The sequence below is a fragment of the Neovison vison genome, chromosome 11, assembly GCF_020171115.1.
Source record: "Neovison vison isolate M4711 chromosome 11, ASM_NN_V1, whole genome shotgun sequence".
Lineage (NCBI taxonomy): Eukaryota > Metazoa > Chordata > Mammalia > Carnivora > Mustelidae > Neogale > Neogale vison.
Genome location: NC_058101.1, coordinates 24,233,072 through 24,254,243, shown reverse-complemented (window position 1 = coordinate 24,254,243; position 21,172 = coordinate 24,233,072). Strand labels below are relative to the sequence as shown.

General features: G+C 43.6%; 1 protein-coding gene across 1 annotated transcript; it reads left to right on the top strand.

Annotated features, from left to right (window-relative positions):
• The first annotated feature begins 5,621 nt into the window (after nt 1-5,621).
• On the top strand, nt 5,622-20,249 carry SRD5A3 (steroid 5 alpha-reductase 3). Its single transcript, XM_044224077.1, has 5 exons — nt 5,622-5,900; nt 12,528-12,670; nt 14,504-14,701; nt 18,072-18,206; nt 19,289-20,249. The coding sequence occupies exons 1-5, from the start codon at nt 5,680-5,682 to the stop codon at nt 19,546-19,548; spliced, it is 957 nt and encodes a 318-aa protein (XP_044080012.1). The 5' UTR covers nt 5,622-5,679; the 3' UTR covers nt 19,549-20,249.
• The last annotated feature ends 923 nt before the right edge of the window (nt 20,250-21,172 follow it).

Here is a 21,172-nt window from a genome sequence, read left to right as displayed (position 1 = left end):
TATTCTTGAATGGTAGTTTCTTATGTGTAAATTCTAATTGACAGTTACTTTGCTTTAATATTTTGAAATGTGGTTCCACTGATTTCTGAATTATATTATTACTGTTGTTGGTCTAATTATTACTCCTCTAGGTAATTTTCCTTTTTCCTCTAGCTGCCTTTAAGATTGTGTGTGTGTGTGTGTGTGTGTGTGTGTGTGTGATCTGACTTCTCATTTTGACTTCTGGTCCAGATGGCTATTTTCATTTATTCTGCTCAAGTTTCATTATGTTCCTTACATGTGAAGAGTCACAATTTTAGTCAAATTGGAAAAATTCTCAACTGCTACCTTTTCAAACTTTATCTGTTGCATTTTGTCTCTTCTTTCCTTCCAACCTCCTATTGATTATAGGTTGGCCCACTTCCTTCCTCCTCCTTGTTTCTTTCCTTCTTTCATTTTCCATTTCTATCAATTTTCACTGCTTTCTGAGTATCTAACACAGATTTAGCTTCCCAGTCTCTTTTCAACTCTATAATGAGCTATTCAATCACTTTTTGCCTTTTTTTTTTTTAAGATCTGTTTATTTATTTCTTTGGGGGTCATAGAGGGAGAGGAAGAGAGATTCCCAAGAAGACTCCATGCTGAGTGCAGAGTCTGACTCAGGGCTCAATCCTAGGACCCTAAGGCCATGACCCCAAGACCATGACCTGAGCCAAAACCAAAACCAACAGTGCCACCCAGGCAGCCCCCCAACCCACCCCATTCCCCACTTTTGCCTTTTCTAGAACTTACATTTGCATCTATAAAACTTGCCTGGTCTTTTCCAATAGTGCTTTATTTCTAGGGTTTTGATTCTTTTCTTTTTATTGTGTCTTTGATCATTTTTAATGTACTTATTTTATACCTTTCAGACTGTGATTTAGTTATTTCAATTTGTTAGAATTCTGTATTCCTGATTTTTTTTTAAAGATTTTATTTATTTGACAGGGAGAGACACAGTAAGAGAGGGAACACAGCAAAGAAAGTGGGAGAGGGAGAAGCAGGCTTCCCGCTGAGCAGGGAGCCTGATGTGGGGCTCGATCCCAGGACGCCGGGACCATGACCTGAGCCAAAGGCAGAGGCCTTAATCCACTGAGCCACCCAGGTGCCCCTGTATTCCTGATTTTTGTCACTCCTAGTAGATTGATTCAATATGAACTCAGTACCTTTTTAGGAACCCATCTTTAGCAGGAGTTCTTTTTCTCTGACAATCTCTTCCAAGTAGTTTGGCATTTGGTTGTGCCAGGCAGAAGTATCAAAAGCTTGGACCAATTATTTATGTTGTTTTTTCAGTTGAGAAAGACAACTAAATGAAAAGATAGAACCATTGCCCAGGAAACTGGATCTAAGGTAAACATATAGAAAGCAGACAGGTAGAGAGTTTTCAGCAGAGGGGAGACATGATTTACTAACATTTCTGACAAGATTACTCTGGCTACTGTGCTGAGAATAGATTGTAAGGGGGACAAGGAGTAGAAGTAGGATACTAGTTAGGAAGCTATTATAATAATACTATGGAGAGATGAAAGTGGCTTGGACCCGGGTAGCAGGAATGACTTGGTAAGAAATGATCAGATTATGAATATGCTTTTCTAATACTTTTTATTGTGAAGAGCAATAAAAATACATAAAAGTACATGAAACACAAGTATACAGCATAACAGTAATTATAAAGTAAACACCTATGTAAAATAAACACCACACAGGTCAATAAATAGAACACCACCAGCACCCCAGAAGTCTCTCATGCAAATTCCTTACCAAACACAAACTTCACTCCCTTGAAAGTGACCTGCCTTGAGGGTCATAGGGGAAGGGAAGGAAAATGAAACAAGATGAAACCAGAGGGAGACAAACCATAAGAGATTCTTAATCTCAGGAGGGTTGCTGGAGGGGTGGGAGGTGGTAGGGATGATGGGTGGTTGGGTGATGGACGTTGGGGAGGGTATGTGCTATGTATGGTGAGAGTTGTGAATTATGTAAGACTGATGAATCACACACCTGTACCCCTGAAACAAATAACACATTATATGTTAGTTTTTTTTAAAAAAGAGAACTGCTTTTTATAACAATCATGTTTTTGCTTTTCTTTCGTCCTTTTAAACTTTATGTAAGTAGGATTATACAGAGTGTAATTTGTGCTGCTTTTTATAACAATGAACTGCTTTTTATAACAATCGTGTTTTTGCTTTTCTTTTGTACTTTCAAACTTTATGTAAGTAGGATTATACAGTATGTAATTTGTGTCTTGCCTTTTCTCACCCAACATTGTTGGTAAGATTTATCCATATCGCATGGAGCTATATTATGTTCCTTGCAATCATGCTAGAATATTGGATGGTCTGCAAATGGTCTGCAAATTCTATTGCTGATAGACATTTGGGCTGTTTCCAGTTTTGAACTATCATGAATGTCCTTTGAATATTATTGTCTACCTCTCCTGGAGCACATGCATGTGTCTTGCTCTAACATACATCCAGGAGTGGAAGTACTAAGTCATAAATATGGTATCTTTAACTTCGCTAGCTAATGCCAACCTGTTTCCCAAAGTGGTTGTAACAATTTAACAGTGCCTCAGCACTGTTCAATGATTCTAGCTGCTCTAGAACTTCAACATTCAGTATCTCAGTTATTTTAATTTTAGCCATTCTGATGTAATATTATATTTTATTTTAGTTTAATTTTCAATTCCCTGATTATTCATATGATTGATCACATTTTTGTATGTTCTTAGTAATCTGAGTATCTTTGGGAAAGTGCCCACTCAAGTCTTTAACCCATTTTTCTATCAAGTTGCCTGTCTTTTTCTTATTTGCATTAAAAAAAATTTTAATTTAATCCTATATTGATTATATGTATAACAAATACCCTTCCCCATTCTGTGCCTTGTATTTCACTCTATTTCACTCTTATTTAAAATAAGATTTTTATTTTAATGTTGTAGAATGTACTGATGTCTTCTTCTAGTTGTTTTTTTTTTAAGAGCATTTTTTAAAAGATTTTATTTATTTATTTGACAGAGAGAGAGGGAGAGATCACAAGTAGGCAGATAGGCAGGCAGAGAGAGGGGGGAAGCAGGCTCCCTGCTGAACAGAGAGCCCGATGCAGGGCTCGATGCGGGGCTCGATCCCAGGACCCTGGGATCATGACTTGAGCCGAAGGCAGAGGCTCAACCCACTGAGCCACCCAGACACCCCTAGTTGTTTTTTATATCTTGGGGAGAAGGAACTTTCCTACCATGAGATCAATTTCTTATATAACCTTCTAGAAGATACAGGAGAAAGTAGTCTCCTACATTACCTTCTAGATTTATTTTTGCCTTACACATTGGGTATTTAATCCACTTGGAATTGATTTTTTACTGATGGAGTGAGGAAGGGGTCCTATTTCTTTCTCTCACTTCCATGTCACCACTCTTGTCTATCTCCTGAGGTTTACACATTTGTCCTAGCCTCACTTATTTTAAGTACATCCTTTCCCAACTGATGTATCACACAACCTCAATCATACTGTCAAGTGTATAATAGGGATTTGTTTCTGGGCTCTCCACCATGCTCCATTGTCTGTTGTCTATCCCTACTTCCTTACCACACAGACGTCATTACTACTATAGCTCTGGTAGCTTCCATGTCTCATAGAGTGATCCTCCAACCTTCTCCTTCATCTTCAACTGTGCCTTGGCCATCTTTAGCCCTTCTGACTTCCATATAAAATTTTTTAAGGATTTATTTATTTACTTTAGAGAGAAAGAGAGTGAGAGCAGGGGGAGGGGTAGAGAGAGAGGGAGAGAATCTCAAGCAGACACTCCACTGACCACAGAACCCAAGGTGAGGCTCAATCTCATGATCCCAAGATCATAACCTGAGCTGAAACCAAGCGTCTGACACTCAACTGACAGAGCTACCCAGGTGCTCCTTCCATATAAATTTTAGAATCAACTTGCTAAGTTCCACAAAAAGTTAGTATTTAATCAGGATTATATCTATTCCATAAATCACTTTGGGGAGAATTATCATCTTAACCAGTCTGTGAGCTTAGTATAGCTCTCATTTTAGATATGTCCTTTATAATACAAGTATGATTTTCTTTTCTTTGAAAAAGACTTACCTATCTCTTATGAGATTTAGTCCTAAACATAGTATTTTATTTAAAGTCAAATCTTTAAAACATTTATCTTCTGGTTTTGCTGGGAAATAAAATGATCAACAGTTATAAACTGATTTTGGTATTCAGCAACCTTACCAAAATGTCCAGTGAGTTCTAATATCTTATCTTAGACTCTATTGGAGTTTCTGACTATCTCCAAATAATGACAGCTTGTTTCTTATTTTGCAGTCCTTAGAACTTTCCTTTCTTTTTCTTACTTATTGAGCTGGCTGGGGTCTGTAGTAAAGCACTGACTCCAAAGGTTTCACTGAATTGATTGAATTTGGGTTTCAAATTTTGAAGGCTCAACCACCAGCATTTGCTAACTGTAGTTAGGCTGTGAGAGAAAGAGAGGAATCAAGGTTGAGTGCAAGGTTTTTGGCCTCAAGAACTAGTAGAACTGCATGGTCATTTACTGCTGGCAAAGCCAGAGATTTGTTTATCATATAGCACTGGTAATTAAATGAAGAAAGGTAAAAAACTGGCTTATGCTTATTGGTAATGATCTTTCTAACAGACGTTAGCCTGGTTTTCCACTTCTGAAATAATTCACTCCTGAAAGGATTTAAACATATACAAATGCTCTCAGCAGGGTTTGACTTGTGACTTCCTGTTCAGCCACTGCCCTCCACAGGGGGTTTGTCTGAATGTGAGCTGTACACTCTTTTGGCTAAAATCTGAACGAAGAGAGAGACAGTGAGAGGAAAAGAAAGATGACTTTTCCCTCTAGCGTCAATATTTCCTATTTTCTTACAGACATGTGCGCGCGCGCGCACGCACACACACACACACACACCCCTGTCTTGCTTTGCAACCTTTCCCAAGTCAAAGAATTAAAAGAGAATCCCTGTCACCCAGGAAGCTTGGTCCCTGCAAGTAGCTTGTCTGGAAAGATGTCCTAGAAAGACCAGCTGCATTTCTGCGGTGTCAACCTAAAAACAATGAAGAAAAATGAAGGGGTGACTCCGCCGAAGAGATCCTAAGTCATACGAAAAGCCCTCATTTCCCAGCCAGAAGGCCAATTTGACCATATGGTTGTTTGCAATCACAGCTATGTATTTTACAGTCGACTTATCTTCACTTAACCTCCTGTTCCTGCTACCCTAAACTGCGTTCCGTGTTTCTACCGCCTTCATCATTACCATGTTAATGTCTGCATGATATTACAACGTGTTATTGCAACACAACTTAACTAAATAGAGTGCACCATTCAGGATTGTTTCCATTTTTCCACTGAAAAATACAGCAATCAGGCTTGCAGCTGTTCGCATCACATTGTTGAATCATCTTTTGGGGTTCGCCTACAGGTCCGTGAGTCAGACTAGAGACTGAGGACAACCAAGGAGCGCCAGCGTGACCCCGCCCCCGGGGCGTGCCCTGGGCGGGGCCGCGCACGTCCGCGTCCCGCGCTGCGTCACCGACGTCCCGCCCACCCGGTGTGCGGCGCGCGAGCGGCCGCTGCAGCGCTGGCGGGTGGTTCGGGCCCTGGGAACACCGAGGCCCGAAGCGTCGGCTATGGCTCCCTGGGCTGTGGCCGAGCTCTGGGCGCTGAACCCACTGCGCGCTCTGTGGCTCACGCTGACCGCCGCCTTCCTGCTGACCCTGCTGCTGCAGCTAGTGCCGCCCGGCCTGCTCCCGGGCTGCGCGCTTTTCCAGGACCTGATCCGCTATGGGAAAACCAAGCGTGAGGGGCCGTCGCGCCCGGCCGCCTGCCGGGTCTTTGATGTCCCCAAGAGGTAACCGCGCCCCGGCTCGAGCCCGGGAAGCCGAGGCGCGGAGAGCCCGGGGCGCCCGGCCCAGGCAGCCGGCAGGGGGCAGCAGAGGCGGGCGCGGGGCCCCCGGGCCCGGGAGGCCCTGACAGGTCTCCGGGCGCGGCGGGCCTCGGCGGGTCTCTAGGGGCACGGCCGCGTCCGCGTCGTGGCCCGGGGGGGCGAAATGCCCCAAGAGCTCGCGGACACCGAGGATGCGGAGCCGCGCGTGAACGTGAACGTGAACGTGTGGCCGCACCGAGTCTTCCCCTGGGGGGAAGTAGCGCTTCCGAATGTAGGCCTGGTCACCCGGCGTCAGGTTATAGCCTTTTGGTCCCAAAGTTTCCTTTTAGCCCTCCCCTGCACTGTAGGGCTCGATCTAACTTGAGGTCACTCACTTGTAGACATGAAGGCAGGCCCGCCCTTCGCCTTTGCTTCTCTCATTTGTCTCCGACCTTCGAAGTCAGGACGAGGGGCGAGCCGCTGGTCACAGGGCGGCACCTCCTTCGGCCACACCGACCCTCCTCACTAGCACCTTGGCCCAGGAGTGCGCATTTTTGTCGAGACTGACCCCGAAGCTTTGACTTTCAACAGGTTTCATAACCAAGTTCAGTGAAAGATTAAATCTAAATCGTTAGGGCTTAAGTAGGGTTCTTTCAGAATTGTAAAGACTTGTAGTTTGCTTTGTTTGGGGTTTTTTTATTGTTTTACTTTGAATTCAGAACATAGCTGAGAAGAGTCAGCCAAGCACTTCTGGACGGTAGGAGAACAGCAGTGGCTCTTCTGTCTTGAAGGTGCATCGAAAGTTGAACGTTTAGGAAGGAATCTGGAGGAACGTGATAAGGTTTCAAATGTATTAAAACCCCAGGTTATCGCATGAACCTCTCAGAGACAGGGTCCCAGGTCCACAGACAAGAATGTGGCTGAATGTAACTTGGCTTCTGAAACATGGATAATCGCCCCCACTTTGGTCTGTTGGGAAAGAGATTCTTCAGGTGTTAACACTGAGAAGGAAGATGTAGGACATTCACAGGAAGAAGAAAGGGAATGAGGCCCTGGGAAGAGGTAGAAGTATTTAGGACAAATTAGTCAAACCCTGTATTTATTAGAGGCTCTTTTTTTTTTTTTTAAAGATTTTATTTATTTATTTGACAGAGAGAGATCACAAGTAGGCAGAGAGGCAGGCAGAGAAAGAGAGGAGGAAGCAGGCTCCCTGCTGAGCAGAGAGCCGGATGCGGGACTCGATCCCAGGACCCTGAGATCATGACCTGAGCCAAAGGCAGCGGCTTAACCCACTGAGCCACCCAGGCGCCCCTAGAGGCTCTTTTTAAGCAAACATTATCCATTATCCTATTTTTAATCAAGTTTGATTGCAGTACATCCTTTTGGGCTTTATAGCAATGGCATTCCCAGATTATCATTTTTTACTGTTATAAAGTGAAGCAAAAATATTTCTTAGTGTGAATTCTGACGAATTGTTTTCTGAATTCTGAAAAGGAGATTGATGTCCCTAGATTAAAGGACATATTTCAAGTCATTCCCTGCACTCCGCTGTTTCTCTGGCTCCCATTCCCCAGCTGTTAGTGCTCAAGCACTTGATTAGGTGACAGCTAAGAAAACAGACCTGGTACCTTTCCTTTATTCATTACTACTCTTTGGGCTTGTAATTTCTCCCATAATTTACACCTTTTTCTTCTTCTAGAATTCTAGAGTAGAACCTCCCATGATGTCCAAATGATGTTTTGTTTTCATTTTTGGTTTTTTTGTTATTTAAACCATTTCTTTTAGTATTGGAAGAAGATAGAGCAAGTCCAGGCCAAGAAAGAAAGACAAATGTGCCTAGATACTATATTTAAATATTTTTCCTTGTGCGAAATTCAGTTGTACTCTTAAAAGTGAACCTGTAATTTTTATACTTAGAGGCAGCTGTAAATCATATTTCTGCATTCACATTTCTGCATCTAAAATGGTGCTTACATAATTTTGTTTGGGGTTAGTTTTTCCTAAGGAGACAAGAATAAAACCTTAAATCAGTTCATGGCATGTTCAATTCCATTACCACTGTTGGGTAGGGTTTTTCCCCTAAATTAAGGTGATGGTACTTTTCTTGTTTTCCTTTTGGTTCGTAGATTGTTAATTTCCGAGAAAATCTGAATAAATAGGTGATGTCAACATGAGTCACAATTGCTCTTGACTTGTGCAATGTGTATAGAAGTACTTCTGCTTCTAAGTTTCAAAATGGTATCAAAGCCTTGCAACTGAATTGAGCTCTGGAAGCAAAGAGCCATCCACACTTTTCTCCAGGGGTACAGCAGTCATAACCAGGGGACCTGTGCACAGAATTCAGGGCAAACCTGAGTTAGAAAAAAAATTACATCTTTATTTCACTGATCTCTAGCCAAAATTTAGCATTTCCTTAATGATAAATGTATTTAATGAACCATGGTAGAATTAGCAGTACTTGCAATATGGTGAAAGATTTTTTTATATCACATTAAAAATATTGAAGAGACATCAAAATATTTTCATCACCACAAGGATGAATCCCTAGATCTTGTTATTTGATACAGTAATTAAGCACATATATTACTATATCACAAATTTCTTTTTTTAGTAGTTGTGTTACCTATATTTCAATATAATTGATTTCCTTGGTAATCCCTACGTATTTTATGATCGAAGTAACATTTTGAAAAGTGGCCAGTTCCCTTCCCCAGACTGCCAGTGGAGTCCAGGGAAGAAAAGTGTTAAGAACCCTTGCTCTAGACTATAAACTGGCCGTAAGTTTACATTGTCTTGTTTGTTACCATATCCCTGGTTCAGTGCCTGACAAATAATAAGGTTCTTGATCACTCTGTCTTGAATGAATTTAAGAAAAACAGGGTTTAGATTTAGTTGGTTTGTTGATTAACAAAAGGTTTATAGAGTACTTACGTGCCAAGAGCTTTTGTTCTTATCAAACAGGCAGTAAATATGTAAACAAATCTTACAAAACAAGGTAATTTTGGATGGTAATAAGTGCCTCAGAGGAAATCGAGCAGGATTACTTGATCACCAGCAAAGTAGGGTGGTTGTGACAGTGACAGTGACAACACTGGAGAGGATGGTAAGGGAGGGGTGGGGCAGGAGATGAGCTCACTGGGGGAGGCAGGGCTGGCTCACCAGGGCCACGGTGGAGATGAGATTTTATTCCGAGTGTATGGAAAGCCGCTGAACTCTTTAGGACAGGGAAGGAGGCGTGACATGGTGTGATTGCTGTTTTTGAAAGGGTGACTAGCCATTGTGTGGAGAAGACTGAGTAAGAGGCTGTTATGATGGTCCAGGCAAAAGGCTTGCTTGTATAATAACACCTCTTTGCTATATAGGTGGTGACGACATTAAAGTACTTAGCACAGGCCAGGCACCTAGTCAGAACCAGTAAACATTAGTTCACGTCTTAGTTAACCCCATAACTCCCATAATGGGGCCTTGGATCAGTCTCAGCTATCTGTAAACCTGTATTATTAGATCCTGCCTCCTGGCTCAGAATCATCCAGTGGCTTCCACCTTACTCACAGGAAGAGCCCAAGACCTTATACTGTTTTGTTCCCACCACCTCACTGACTTTGTGACCTATAGTTAACCCCCATGTGGTGCCAGTCCAGCCCTGTATGCCTCTCTGCTAGTCTTCTTTCTTACCTCAGGGCCTTTGCACTGCCTGTTCCCTCTATCTAGAAAGCTCTTTCCCCATATAGCCACATACATGGTTTATGTCCTTACTTCCTATAATTCTACTCAAATATTACCTTCTCAGTGAGGTACTGCCTATCCACCCTGTTTCAAAGTATAATTCTACCACCATGACCACCCACCCCCTCCCATATTTCTTCTCTTCCTGGCTTTCATTTTCTCAGTAACAGTAACTGCCTGCTGGCATACTATGAATTTTACTTTTGTGTGTGAGTGTGAGTATAAGTGCCATAAGGGCTGGATTATCTGTGGTTTTCATTGTTGCAACCCTAGAGCAGCCCCTAGCTTCTATTTAGCCCTGAAATATTTATTAAAGCAGTGCTTGTTGGTGCCAAGTCCTGTGTTACCATAAGGATCACCTTATCCCTCTTCCCACGGGCTTGGAAAACAGTGCTGCAGTTAAGTAAAGTGCCAAGGGAGGAAAAAGAGGGAGAATGTCTAAAACAAAAGGGGTAGAATTCTTAGATCTGTTGTTGGAGGCTAAAGGGGCCTTTTAACATGGTATAAATTGACATATGTGATCCAGAGACAGAAAAGTTCAGGTTCAGGTGGGTCTAGGTTGCATGAATTAGAGGTGTAGCGGTGTGGGGGCATCTGGGTGGCTCAGCTGGTTGAGTGTCCAAATACTGTTCTCAGCTCCGATCTTGCTCTCAGGATTAAGAGTTCAACCCCGTGTTGGACTCCACGCCGGCCGTAGCACCTACTTTAGCAAAAAAAAGAGAGAAAGGTAGTGCTACCGGGTGATTTTAACTTCAGAGTCATAGGGCTGAGTTTGGAGCTAAATGCTGCCACTTACTGTGTGACCTTGGATATGTAACTTAACATCTGAGCCTTCATTTTCTCACCTGCCACAAGATAACCAAGTGAACTTTACAGAATTGTTTCTGCCTACTTACCAGAGGGATTTTTTTTCTAACTTTAAAGAGAGTGAAGTGAATAAGCAATGCTGTGTGTGTGTGTGTGTGTGTGTAAAATATACATGACATAACACTTAACATTTTAACCCTTTTCAGGTGTACAGTTCATTGGTGTTGTATACATTCACATTGCTGTGCAGCCATCACCACTATCAATTTCCAGAACTTTTCCATTAGCCAGAAGGATTTTAAAACCTGTTATTTAAGTCACTCTGCACACATGGCTCCCTGTCACACTGAATAAAAGCCAGGTCCTTGTAAGACCCTACAGCATCTGCTTCTACACACATGTGGCCTTTATTGTTCCTCAGAGCCTATGTGGTTGTCATTTCCTCTGCCTCGAAAATTCTTTCCCATAGAAGCTCACTAAGGTTATTCATTCTAGCCAATATCACTTCCAGAGAGGCCATCTTGGACCACCCTTGGCCTCCCCTCTGCACCCTCTCTGCCCCCTAAACCAGTATTATGCTACATGTCTATAGGTTGATTCGTTGACCATATGCTGAGGGTAAACATCAAGGCAGAGACCTGGTCTGTTTGCTCCCTGCTGAGTTCCCAGATCCTAGAACATTGCCCAGCACGTTCTAAGTTCTCAATAAATACTTGTGAAGAAATGAAGTAGGTAGACTGGCTGGCCCAGAAGATGCTTTTCAGAAGTCAACCCCTCTCCTTTGCATGGAAGCCTTCAGAGCAAGGGGCTGCTGACATTCTGCCCTGCTCCTGCAACTCAAACCATACCTGGGCTCAGTTCTAGGAAGCATGTCTTAAGAAAGACCCTGGAAGGCAACCAAAAACCAGTGGCCAGGTAGGGAAGGGAGTATTGGAAATACAAGGATGAACTTTGGAGGAAACTAAGCTGTTGAGCCTGGAGAAGGTCGGAATCAGGAACAACAGGCTAGCTCGGCAAGGGCAGATCTAGTGATAGAATTTGTAACAGGAGTCAGGAGAATTAAATGGGTTGCTCTGGAATGATCAGATGAGATCAGTATTTGTCAGACCTGGTTGTGGGCAGGGTCTGGGGTGGATGGGGCGGGGATTGCTGTAAAGTCTGATACAATCGTCTGGATCTTCTGGAAGAAGAATCCCTGAGCTCGGTCTATTTTGTTGTGACAAGGAAGAGGCTTGATACAAAGTGATGTGTTGAAGGCCACGGAGGACAACCTGCAGAGTCCGAAAGATTTTGAATTTACTTAAATAAAAGTAGGAGAAGGATGGGTAAAGTGACCTCAGAAGAACCTGTTAGGCCTTTGTGCCATAGTAGGTGATCTCCTTTAGGTAAACCAGCGTCCTCCTTCACATTAAGGGAACCTTGCTAACTTCGGTGTCCACAGGCTCTAGTTTTACTTGTATTTCATTTGTAACTGTGTTGATTACAAAATAGGCGCTGTACTTGATGAAAGGTGTAACCATCAGGATTTGGTTCCTCGTTTTATGAGTTCAGGTCATGCTATTATAAAGTAATTTGGTCAACACAATTTCGGAAAAACACTGAATCAGAAAATCTTTAAGGCTTCTGGCAGCCCCGAGAGCTTGTGGTTTTGTAAATCTTGTGTAACAGGCTCTATGGCTGTTGCAGCAACATTGCCCAGGATTTAGAAATCTTTCACACATTTGGCTTCTGTTGGCACAACCTAGGTTCTCTTTGCCAGGGTCTGGTGCCCCCTCCGTTGGAACTTGAGCCAATCCTCTCACCCAGAGAGAAGAAAGGTTGCTAATTGACCCTCTTTCCAGGTTTAACAAGATCAATCACGGTCTTGTTAACCTCAGGTGGCCTCTTTTTCCGGAGTTAACTGGTCCCATCCTTTGAAAGCAGATTTTAAAAGTCTGAACGCCTGCAGGATTCAGGTTCTATTAAAAAAACAAAAGTACACGTTGGGAAACGGGGAAAGAGGCTCCAGAGTCTAAAAATAGTCTTCCTGCTTAATGCTTTAAAGAGGACCTCCTCTGATTAACTGGTTTAACCTTGCAGGTACTTTTCTCACTTCTACATCATCTCAGTGCTGTGGAACGGCTTCCTGCTTTGGCACCTTACTCGGTCTCTGTTCCTGGGAGTGCCTTTTCCAAACTGGCTTCACGGTCTGCTCAGAATTCTCGGGGCTGCCCAGTTCCAAGGTACAACTCCATGGGCTAGTTAGAACCGTTTCGTCCTGTTCCTGCCTTTCCTGCCTGCAGGGAGCTGTTCCTGGTATTTCACAGTCCCCTTAGTCTCCTCCTGTGTGGGCCCCGGAAGTGGAGGGTGAGGCCAAAAAAAGAGTTCTGCGTGCTTCCTAACCCAGTGGCCACGGGGATGTCTCCATGTCCTTCACTGAGATCACGGCCGACCAAGAGTCCGCTCTTCATCCCTGCCTCCCCAGCGAGTGCTATGCTGTGTACAAGACTGGCTGTGCTCCTTCTGATATTTTTAGTGCTATCGATATATTTATGCAGAAGTCTTTACACTGTGCGAAAGCTCTTGGGCTCCGTTAGGTTTGCCTTGAAACATTTGTCATATCTCTAGCTGAACCAAAATAGAATAGAACTTACCCTCGATCACCAGTTAAAAATATTGGTTATACTATAAGCAATAGTTATATAATAAAATTGGCTCTGAACAGTTGTTGATGATTATCAACAGATGATTATAAAATAGCCTTTAAATTCACCTCACTCAACCTCAAATAAAGGATGCATGGAACAATTTTAGAAAGCAGGAATTGAAGGTGAAAACCATAAGGCAGCCTCATTTAGTGTCAGGGAGAGGGTGAGGGGCTGAATTAGAAACAAATTGTCCTGGTGCTATCTCTGTCCTTTGTTCCACCACTGGCTCCATGGGAACAGTCCTTTTCTGCAGAACCAGGGGAACTTGTTGCAAAAGACGACAGCCCGAGGGAAGAACTATGCACGTCCTATTTGGGACTGGCGGAGACCTCAGTGGTTCCCACTTCACCCATTACTTCATCTCTCCCTTTGTTTACTGTGGGCCTAGCTGGGGTTCTGGAATTCAGAAGGTTGGTTGTGAGGAGTTTTATTTGTATATTTGTTTTAACCTATTCCTAAAGAGTTAAAACTAGGATTTGCTGTATTTAAAATAGAAGAGTAGGCAGTGCCATTCTGTACTGACAGAAGTCTAGATAGGGCTTACCTTTGTTGGGGGGAGGCAGTGCCTGGAGGGGAGACAAGGGAGCGCTGGTTGTGTTCTGTTTCTTGATCTGGATGCTGGATGTATGGGTGGAATATGTTGGTTTCGTTTGTAAAAATTCGTTAAACTGTATCCTTAATTCTAATGATGGGTGTGTATGTGTCTGTGTGTGTGTAGGTGTGACATTCATTTAAAAAACTAAAACATCTAGGTGTTATGTCATTTTAAAAACTAGTACTTTTTCTGAATTCTTTTGGCAGAGGGGTGGGAAGCAGGTAGGGAGATAGATCTCGAGGCTCACAGTCCCCTGAGAGTATGATTTTGTTTTTTGTTTGTTTAATACGGAAAGAAATGCATATTTCCCTCTGTCTCTGTTCCTGTCCCCTTTTCTGCCTGTCTGGGTGCCTGTGTCTCATCTCCCCTGACCCAGGGATCCCACTGGGTGGGGTTATTAGAGGTCATCCGGGCATTCTTCGCGACCATCTTCATCTGGCTGTTAGCGCCAGGAACCAGAGGTCCACAGGCATCAGGTTCTGCGTGCACAGACTCCTTTGCAGTGACATGGCGTGTAACCAGAAGGCTTTCCAATGATGGGGAGGCCAGAGATCTGAGTTTGTCTCTAGTCAAATTCCTTAACTTCACTTGGCTTAGTTCCTCATGACTTTAAAAAAAAAAAAAAAAAAAAAAGCGTTAGGCTAGATGATGTTCTAGGGCCCTCTCCTAGCTCTAATCTTATTTAATACTCCGTGGAACAGCAGGAAAAATAATAATGACTTTGCATTAATCCCAGAAAGAGAGATGCTAACATGTTGTGTTCTGAATTATAGGGGGTGAGCTGGCACTGTCCGCATTCTTAGTGTTAGTATTTCTGTGGCTACACAGCTTGCGAAGGCTCTTCGAATGCTTCTATGTCAGTGTCTTCTCCAATGCCGTGATTCACGTCGTGCAGTACTGTTTTGGACTCGTCTACTATGTCCTCACCGGCCTGACTGTGCTCAGCCAAGTGCCAATGGACGGCAGGCATGGTGAGTGGTCCCTGGGGCCTGTCAGCCGAGTCACTGGGCGTGTGAAGTGCTGTTCAGCCAAAGCACTCCACCAAGCTTGACAAAAGTTTGAAAACAGACCTGCCCAACCCACTTTGCATTTAAGAGTTTGAACTCTACCAGTCTTGGCAAAAGTCAACACGCCCAAGGGTATATACATTAACTGTTACATAATTGCTGAAATCTGAGAGACACCAACGTAAGCACTAATGCCCGTGGTAAAGATAGTAAAGTACCAGGTGTTGAGGAGGCTTGCTGTAAGTACAAAGAATTGGGATGTGGGTCTCCCTTGGTGGGACTGAAGTCCGTGACCTCAGGCGGAGTTACTCTGGAAAGAAAGAGGGAGTATGGGCAAGAGTTGGATAGGAAGCAGAGGAACACCCAAGAGCAGGAGAAAGGGTCCGCCAAGTTGCTCCACCAAAGGCTCAGTCTCCCTCAGGTGTGTGTGTGGAAGGGAAAGGGTGGTACGGGATTAAATCTCAGAAAACCAGAGGAGAAGGGGTGGCGTGAACCGTTTTGATTTGAAGAGGGAGCAGAGAGCCATTTTGTTGCCATTTCATTCTTAGGATGATTCTGATCACAACAAAGCTTTTCTTCAAGGGAGGCAGCCTGAGGGGAGAGGACAAAAGCGTACTGTGGAGAGTCCGGGTTGTGTCTGAACATTGCTGAGCTCCCACTGGCCGGGGAAGAGGGGAGCAAAATCATGACCTTTGTTTATGAGGAGGAAATGAAGTGTGCTTTGCAGGGGGAAGGGAGGCTGGAGATCTAACATATAGGACTATCTTTTTCGTAAAAACAATGCGTGCTTTTTACACACAGAACTCAAGTCATTTGGGGTGACTCACGTTAGTTTTTAGTGTTGAGGCGAAGTCACCCTGCTTCGCCTTGGGTGTCCTTCTGCCCACACACTGCAGGGCAGAGCATTCATGACTGTTTTCTCTTAGTTCAAGTCTTCGGGTGTCCTGTCTGTCCGTGTAAATAGAGACCAAAGTCTGGGTGTTTCCAGTACTCAGTGAACTTTCTCCTCAGGTTTGATTTCGGCATCAGAATAGCCCCTTGAGCATCCTCTCTCTGTCGCTATAGCACAACCCCAAGGTCTCTTTGGCTTAAGGAATGACATTAGAGTACAATTTAGTAATGATTTTTCTTAATTCATGAATTATTTATGGGCTTCAGCCACTCAGCTAGCATCTCTCCATCTGATTCCCCTGAATTGAATCAAGTCAGTGTTTCCTCCCGAATGTTCTGCTGTGGCACTCATGTGCAGCCCGTATCAAGGTCTGAACTATTATTCATGGTGCACAGTGCTAGGATTTCCACCCAAAGAAGCTTTCCGAAGCACGCAGCTAACCCGCTAGCTTTCAGTCTGTTGGCCTCCGTTGGCATTACGTATCTCTTCTGGAGCTTTGTCTACTAGCTTGACCCCAGCTTCTGCCTTCCCCACCAAATAAACAGTCAAGAAAAAGCAGCTGAGACACTCCCAGAAATAGCTTCCTAGACACTCCTTTCTGAAGCTGTCCTCTGTTTCACCTACTTGTCTTTCAAGAAGTCATATGCAGGCATTTGGGACAATATGAGGCAAACCGGTTTCAGGAATTCACTGAGAGAGAACACACAGGCATGTGTCAGCCATGGGGTCTGATAGGAATAGACAGAGTCTGAATTCTGGCTTACTTAACCACCCTGAACCTCAGTACCTTCATCTGTAATCAGGGACGCATCCTGATTTCAGAGGGTTCTTGTGAAAGGGAAGAGAAAGGAAGGATGTCTACAAGCTGCCCCCTCGTCTCCTGGTCTTCAAAGTCTAGAGGGTCTACCTTCAGCCACTTCCCATTACACTGTTGTATTTTATTTTCTCCTGAGTGCCCTCTCTACCTGAACTTGTCTTGGTCATCGGTTTGCCTACGAGTTTCTGTCTGTCCCTTGCCACTGGAACGTGGGTTCCTGAGGACTGAGATCTTACCTTACGTACTCACTGCTCTATCCCTGTGTGAGATGCCAGGCTCAGTAGACACTCAGTCAGTAAACAACGAATAAACAAAGAGTTAAATACTACACAGATTGGATTCTCAGCCTTCCACTTGCCTCCCCTTTCCTGCATTATAATTCCAACTTATTCTTAGGAATCTTTCCCTCATAGGTACTTTCTCTGATTCAGAGTAGGTAACCTGGCAGCAAAGAGAACTCTCAAACACTTGCTTCAGTTTTTAATCCTAAAATGACTTGCTCTTAAAGCCCTCCGATTTAAAACTATTTTTCATATTTTGTTTATTTTTAACCTGTAAAAATATAACCCTTTCATTAAATGGCTAAGTCTAGTAAACATTAAGAGTCTATAGTAAACTATAGGTTTTTAAAAGAAATTTTAAAAGAAATTAACACATGTAGACATTGGTGGACTCTCGTTAGTCGTTAGCTGTCATTAGTCATCCCTCCCGGTGCCCATAGGGAATCGCATATTTTCAGTTCTCTTACCAGAATCAACTCTGTAGGGGCTGTCTCTTGGCTCCAGACCCTCAGGCTCTTCCCCACTGTCAATCCAATCTGCAGTCAATGGACAGCTTTGTTTCTTCAGTCAAGTTCCTGACTAACCTGACTGCTTCCTGCTGATCATAAGGAAGTCCTGAATTTGCTTTTCTGATGCCAGTCCTCAGAAGACCTGCATCCTTCCTGTCTTCTTGGTAGCTGGAGAAGAAAGAGGAAGATAGTATTTTGAGTGTTTCTACTTCTGAGCTAAATCTAACATGGTTCTCTCTAATCAGAAAAGGATAGTTTGTGTTTTCGTCTTGCAATTTACACTTCTTCTCTTTTGGGAAGCCCCACCGTGAGCTGTGACTTCTAGTGATTTTCTTTGCTGGCTGGAGCCAGTCAAGTCTGTGCTCTGCATTCAGTGTCTCCCCTGAACGGCTTAGGGTGGCAGCTCAGGGTGAGATTCCTTTAGAAAGTGTCTTACTGACAGTAGACCGTAAGAAAGAAGACACAACACCAGGTTTAGAAATAGAAATGGAAAGCAGTGTCACCACACAAGAGTGCATCACAAGAGTAGGACACAGAGCCAACCTCTGTGCTTGAAGCATTTAAAGAGGCAGCAGGAGAGCGTGTCCATGTGGCACTCTCTGTCGGGGGCCACTGAAGCTGCCCCTGGATGAGGAGCCTACCCCCTCACCCACAGGACAGCGCTCCCCCACCACCCCGAGACCTGGTACATTCGGTCAGGATAATTTTCTAGTCACGAGGAACAAAATAGTGGGTAATTGTGTTCTCCTAACTGTATGGTTCTACTAGCTGTATCATTCCCCAAGCCTCTGAAATGTTGCAGGCTGGCTAATAAGCTAATTCTTTTTTTCTGTAGTCTATGTGATAGGGAAAAATCTCTTGATGCAAGCTCGGTGGTTCCATATCCTCGGAATGCTGATGTTTATCTGGTCGTCTGTCCATCAGTACAAGTGCCATGTCATTCTCGGCAATCTCAGGAAAAATAAAGCAGGTGAGGGGACTTTCACAGCCATTGCGTGGGAAATCTGAACCCTCAGAAGTTAGTTATCTCTGTTCCTTTATTTTTTCCCCTCCTGCCCTAAATTAATGGACTCATCTATCAGATGCTCCTTTTTGACAAGACCTCTCTCTGGATCTCAATCTTCCCCTTTGTAAAACGAGAGCGTTATGCTGAAACACTTCCCCGGCTCCATCTAGCCCTCACGCTCTATAATTCTATTCTGTGTCCACATCTGGGGGCCTGCACAGCGGACACGTGAACATTCCCGTTACCCTGCTGAATTAGGGTCATTCCAGCTGCAGCAAAAAAAAAAAAAAAAAAACCTTAACTTTTTAGTTAGCTTGTATTGACTTAGCACAGGTACAGTTTTCATTGGGTTTTTTGAAATACTAAGAGTGGAATAATACTATTCAGCATTTATCCACTGCTTATTCTGTGCCAGGCCTGGTTCCGGGAACTTTACATAGAGTCTCACAGTGCTTAGTTGAGTTGGGGACAGTCTTATTCTCCCTTTACAAATGGGGAAACTGAGGCACCGAGCTGTTAAGCAGCTTTTCTAAAGTTCCACAGCATGTGAGTGGTAGAGTCAGGATTTGAGCTCATGCCTCTTAATGACTCTTAATGACTAACTTGGAGGCCTAATGGAGAAACAGGTTTTCCTCTGTGCTTATTTTCAGTTGATAGTGTAACCTAGGCATGTAACTTTTTTTTTTTTAAAGATTTTATTTATTTATTTGACAGACAGAGATCACAAGTAGGCAGAGAGGCAGGCAGAGAGAGAGGGGGAAGCAGGCTCCTTGCTGAGCAGAGAGCCCGATGTGGGGCTCGATCCCAGGACTCTAGGATCATGACCTGAGCCAAAGGCAGAGGCGTTAACACACGGAGCCACCCAGGCACCCTGGCATGTAACTTTTTAATACATAGTAGGTTGACAGTGGAAGTGTGACGGGAAATGGGTTTGCACACAGGTCAGCAATCTGAGTTTTTGGAAATGACTTGGGGCCTGAAGTGGTAAATTCTCTTTCTACAATTTCGTTTGTTCAGGTGGCCTTCTGTTTCTGTTTCTGTTTCAGGGGTGGTCATTCACTGTAACCACCGAATCCCTTTTGGAGACTGGTTTGAATATGTTTCTTCCCCGAACTACTTAGCAGAGCTGATGATCTACATTTCCATGGCTGTCACCTTTGGGCTCCACAACTTAACTTGGTGGCTGGTGGTGACATATGTTTTCTTCAGCCAGGCGCTGTCTGCTTTCCTCAGCCACAAATTCTACAAAAGCAAATTTGTCTCCTATCCAAAGCATAGGAAAGCTTTCCTGCCATTCCTGTTTTAAGGTAACCTCAGTCATGAAGCATGCAAACCAGGTGACAGGTGCGATTCCTCAGGACAACAAAGTCTAGGGACCAAAGCACAGTTTCTGCAGAACTGTTTGTAACTCTGCATTCCGTTTCTACACCCAAAAGTCTTCACCAAATGAGCAAAGCAAGACCCCGCAAGAAAACGAATCTTCAAAGAGGAAATCCTTCTGGCAGGCCTGGGAGTGCTGTGTCTGCCTTCTGAGATGCTTTATAAAACCAACCAACTGCTAACAAGTAGATGAGACTTCTCCAAGCTGCCTTGCAAGCAAACTAACCAAGAATATGCCAACGGCTTCACACATGCACCTACGTCCCCAGAGGAAGAGATGAGACCATCCGTGGCTTTTTGCTGGGGACAGATGAGCTGGACTACATAAGAAGCAGTATAGCAGTGCGCAGCAACTGTTGCAGTTCAGTAAAAGCAGAAGAGCTTTTGGAAATCACAGTATATAATTTCACAGCAACAGATTTAGGGGGAAATGAGTTTGTTGGAGATAGTGTATACCTTCACATACAGCCATGAAGATTTTCAGTTACGTAACCAGCAACAGCGGTTTCCACTCCTCTCCCCTTCAAATCATAGGAAACCACTTTTATTTAATACTTCTTTTGACATGCCTTTCAAGGAAGTACCTTAAAAGTGAAAGCATCTGAAAATAAAATATTTTTATATTTACGTGTAGCGCTCCTTCATGAATGGACTGACCTTCGCCGCAGAGGGGGCCAGTGCTGTAGCCTCGTTCATGTGGAGTTACTCACGCTGGATTAAGGTTTGCCTGAGCTTGAACTGTTTTAATAAAGTGAATCTGAAGATTTTTAGGAATAAAGTTTACACTAAAACAGTCTGTTTAAGAAAATACCCATGATTAAATCAAAGGGCAATAAATGCATGGTTTAAAAGAAAAACAACTGGAAAAGTAGCACCACAGCCTGAGCAACTCTGTAAAAACCGCACATTTGTGCAGCACAGGATTTCCTGGCTTCGTGACGAAGGCATTAACTTGATGGCTTTTGTGCAGGTGTCATATTACTACTAGCTAGTGAAGTTTTGCACGAATAGGTACCTTGCTGTGGGAGAAAGAACCTCATTATTATTCAGACGCATAACCAAGTGCAGTGAAAGCCCATCCTCCCGCCCTCGTCCTTGGAGTAGTAAAAACGAAGCTGCTAGCCTGAGATTCTTCTTAATCTAAACTTGCGGTATAAGCACATGAAAGCACCTTCTAAAGTTCTAAAAATAATTCTGCTGTAGCGTTTTCTCTCCCATCCATCAAATACCACCTCAATGAGTTGCTCAGTCTCTTCCAACAAATGACCTATTTGTTTCATTTCTCATTTGGGGGCCCCATCCTCAGGAGCAGGACTCAGAGCTAAACTTTCCACACTGGAAATGTAAAGCATATTGCAATTTGGTCTTAATTTCCACACAAATGACACAAATGCTTTCTAATAGCAAACTACTTGGGGGAGAAATGTATTTTGCTTTAGCATGTCCTTTCAGACCCAGGTTAGTCTAGGAATTTGAATGATGTTCTGGAATTTCATTGTACTTTTAAGTGAAATGATGAGATCCCCTGTGAAGAACCCTGTCAGGGGCTA

Coding starts and splice junctions, on each gene's coding strand:
- SRD5A3 (XM_044224077.1), top strand. CDS start 5,680: ATGGCTCCCTGGGCTGTGGCCGAGCTCTGGGCGCTGAACCCACTGCGC. Junction 5,901..12,527: donor GTCTTTGATGTCCCCAAGAG/GTAACCGCGCCC, acceptor TTAACCTTGCAG/GTACTTTTCTCACTTCTACA. Junction 14,702..18,071: donor GCCAATGGACGGCAGGCATG/GTGAGTGGTCCC, acceptor TTTTTTCTGTAG/TCTATGTGATAGGGAAAAAT.